The sequence below is a fragment of the Pinus tabuliformis genome, chromosome Q (genome assembly GCF_031772625.1).
Source record: "Pinus tabuliformis cultivar Carrire ecotype Pingquan chromosome Q, CPIR1, whole genome shotgun sequence".
In the NCBI taxonomy this organism is placed as follows: domain Eukaryota; kingdom Viridiplantae; phylum Streptophyta; class Pinopsida; order Pinales; family Pinaceae; genus Pinus; species Pinus tabuliformis.
Genome location: NC_142296.1, coordinates 522,354,621 through 522,356,101, shown reverse-complemented (window position 1 = coordinate 522,356,101; position 1,481 = coordinate 522,354,621). Strand labels below are relative to the sequence as shown.

At 36.9% G+C, this 1,481-nt stretch overlaps 1 protein-coding gene across 1 annotated transcript; it reads right to left on the bottom strand.

The window, feature by feature from the left end:
* Nucleotides 1–297: 297 nt before the first annotated feature.
* LOC149220492 (histone H4-like) lies at nt 298–849 on the bottom strand. The gene has a single exon (XM_089382814.1). It carries the CDS (start codon nt 800–802, stop codon nt 491–493), a length of 312 nt encoding a protein of 103 aa, XP_089238940.1. The 5' UTR covers nt 803–849; the 3' UTR covers nt 298–490.
* Nucleotides 850–1,481: the final 632 nt, after the last annotated feature.

Sequence of the window (1,481 nt, the reverse complement as noted above, 5' to 3'; positions counted from 1 at the left end):
CATGTGGACCTAATGCAAGGGTCAAACAAGAAACATGTGGAGATAATATAATCAATTAAGGAGCTTACCTTCTATCCACGAATGCTACAATCCCACCATATACTAAGAACAAGGAATTAAGGTATAAAGTCCTCTCATTTATTCTACAAGTGATATCATACTTTAATGAACTTTTGTCTCACATTAAGGGCTTGAAATTCCTAAACATAGCTCAAAGCAAAGACAATTTCTTCCTAAAGAATGATGAAGAGAATAAATCACAAGGTACCATTTAAAAAATCAAAACAATATAAATCATGGTTTAAAGAAAACATTAAGATTATAAATTAACTCTGGCGTTTTGATTTTATCCTGTATTTGCTCCTCATTCTTCACAGACGAGGAAAGAATTTCCAGAGACGCGAGAGGGTGGTGTCAAGAGACACCATGAAACAAAGAAGGAAAGAAATTACAGAGGCAGTTAATGTATCCATTTAAAGAATAGATTGAATCAACCGCCGAAGCCGTAGAGGGTCCTGCCCTGCCTCTTGAGGGAGTAGACGACATCCATGGCAGTCACTGTCTTCCTCCGGGCGTGTTCCGTGTAGGTGACGGCATCCCTGATAACATTCTCAAGAAAGATCTTCAGAACTCCCCTCGTTTCTTCGTAGATGAGACCGCTTATGCGCTTCACTCCGCCCCGCCTGGCCAGGCGTCTAATGGCCGGCTTTGTGATGCCCTGAATGTTATCCCTCAACACCTTGCGGTGCCTCTTTGCTCCTCCCTTCCCCAAACCCTTACCGCCCTTTCCGCGACCAGACATCTTTCCTGCTTCTTTTTTCTTTGCCTCTTCTTCCACAACAGATTCACTGCAATGTAACGCTTTGAAATCTTCCGTCTCGCTGCTTTTATGGTCACGCATCCACCCGTTTGAAAAGTCAAATTCATATGATTTTGGCGCCAAACATATCTCCACCGTCAGATTCGCAAGCCCCATCGACGGCACAAACACATCCACACGCGGATCAACCCAATCAAAACAAGAATCAATGAAAAGACACAATTGCTGGGCAGATATTGTTATTATAAAGAAAATTAAAATTTACAATTACCACTCAAACTACATACCCGCAAATACATATAAATATACTTTTCAATTATGCAATTCTCGCGACTGTATTCCTGCGTTGAATTTGAACACTCGAGCAAAAGAAGTGCGATGTTTATTTTATTTTTGAAACGGTGTATCTAATTGCAAGGTTAGGATAAGGAGATTTGTCCAATTAAACATGTGGTTACATGGCTCTTAATGTTTTGTATATTGAATTTAATTATTATTAAATAATTTAAGATACTAATCAAATATTTATTAATTATTTTAATTTTTTATTATTAATAAATGTAAATATATTATTTTTTCAAAGAAAAAATCGAATTTTTTATTATGATTTATAAAAAGTTACATAATATATGCAATTAAGCATTCAATTAACTGTATAACT

Excerpts from the sequence above, each read along its gene's own strand:
- LOC149220492 (XM_089382814.1), bottom strand. The coding sequence starts at position 802 with ATGTCTGGTCGCGGAAAGGGCGGTAAGGGTTTGGGGAAGGGAGGAGCA.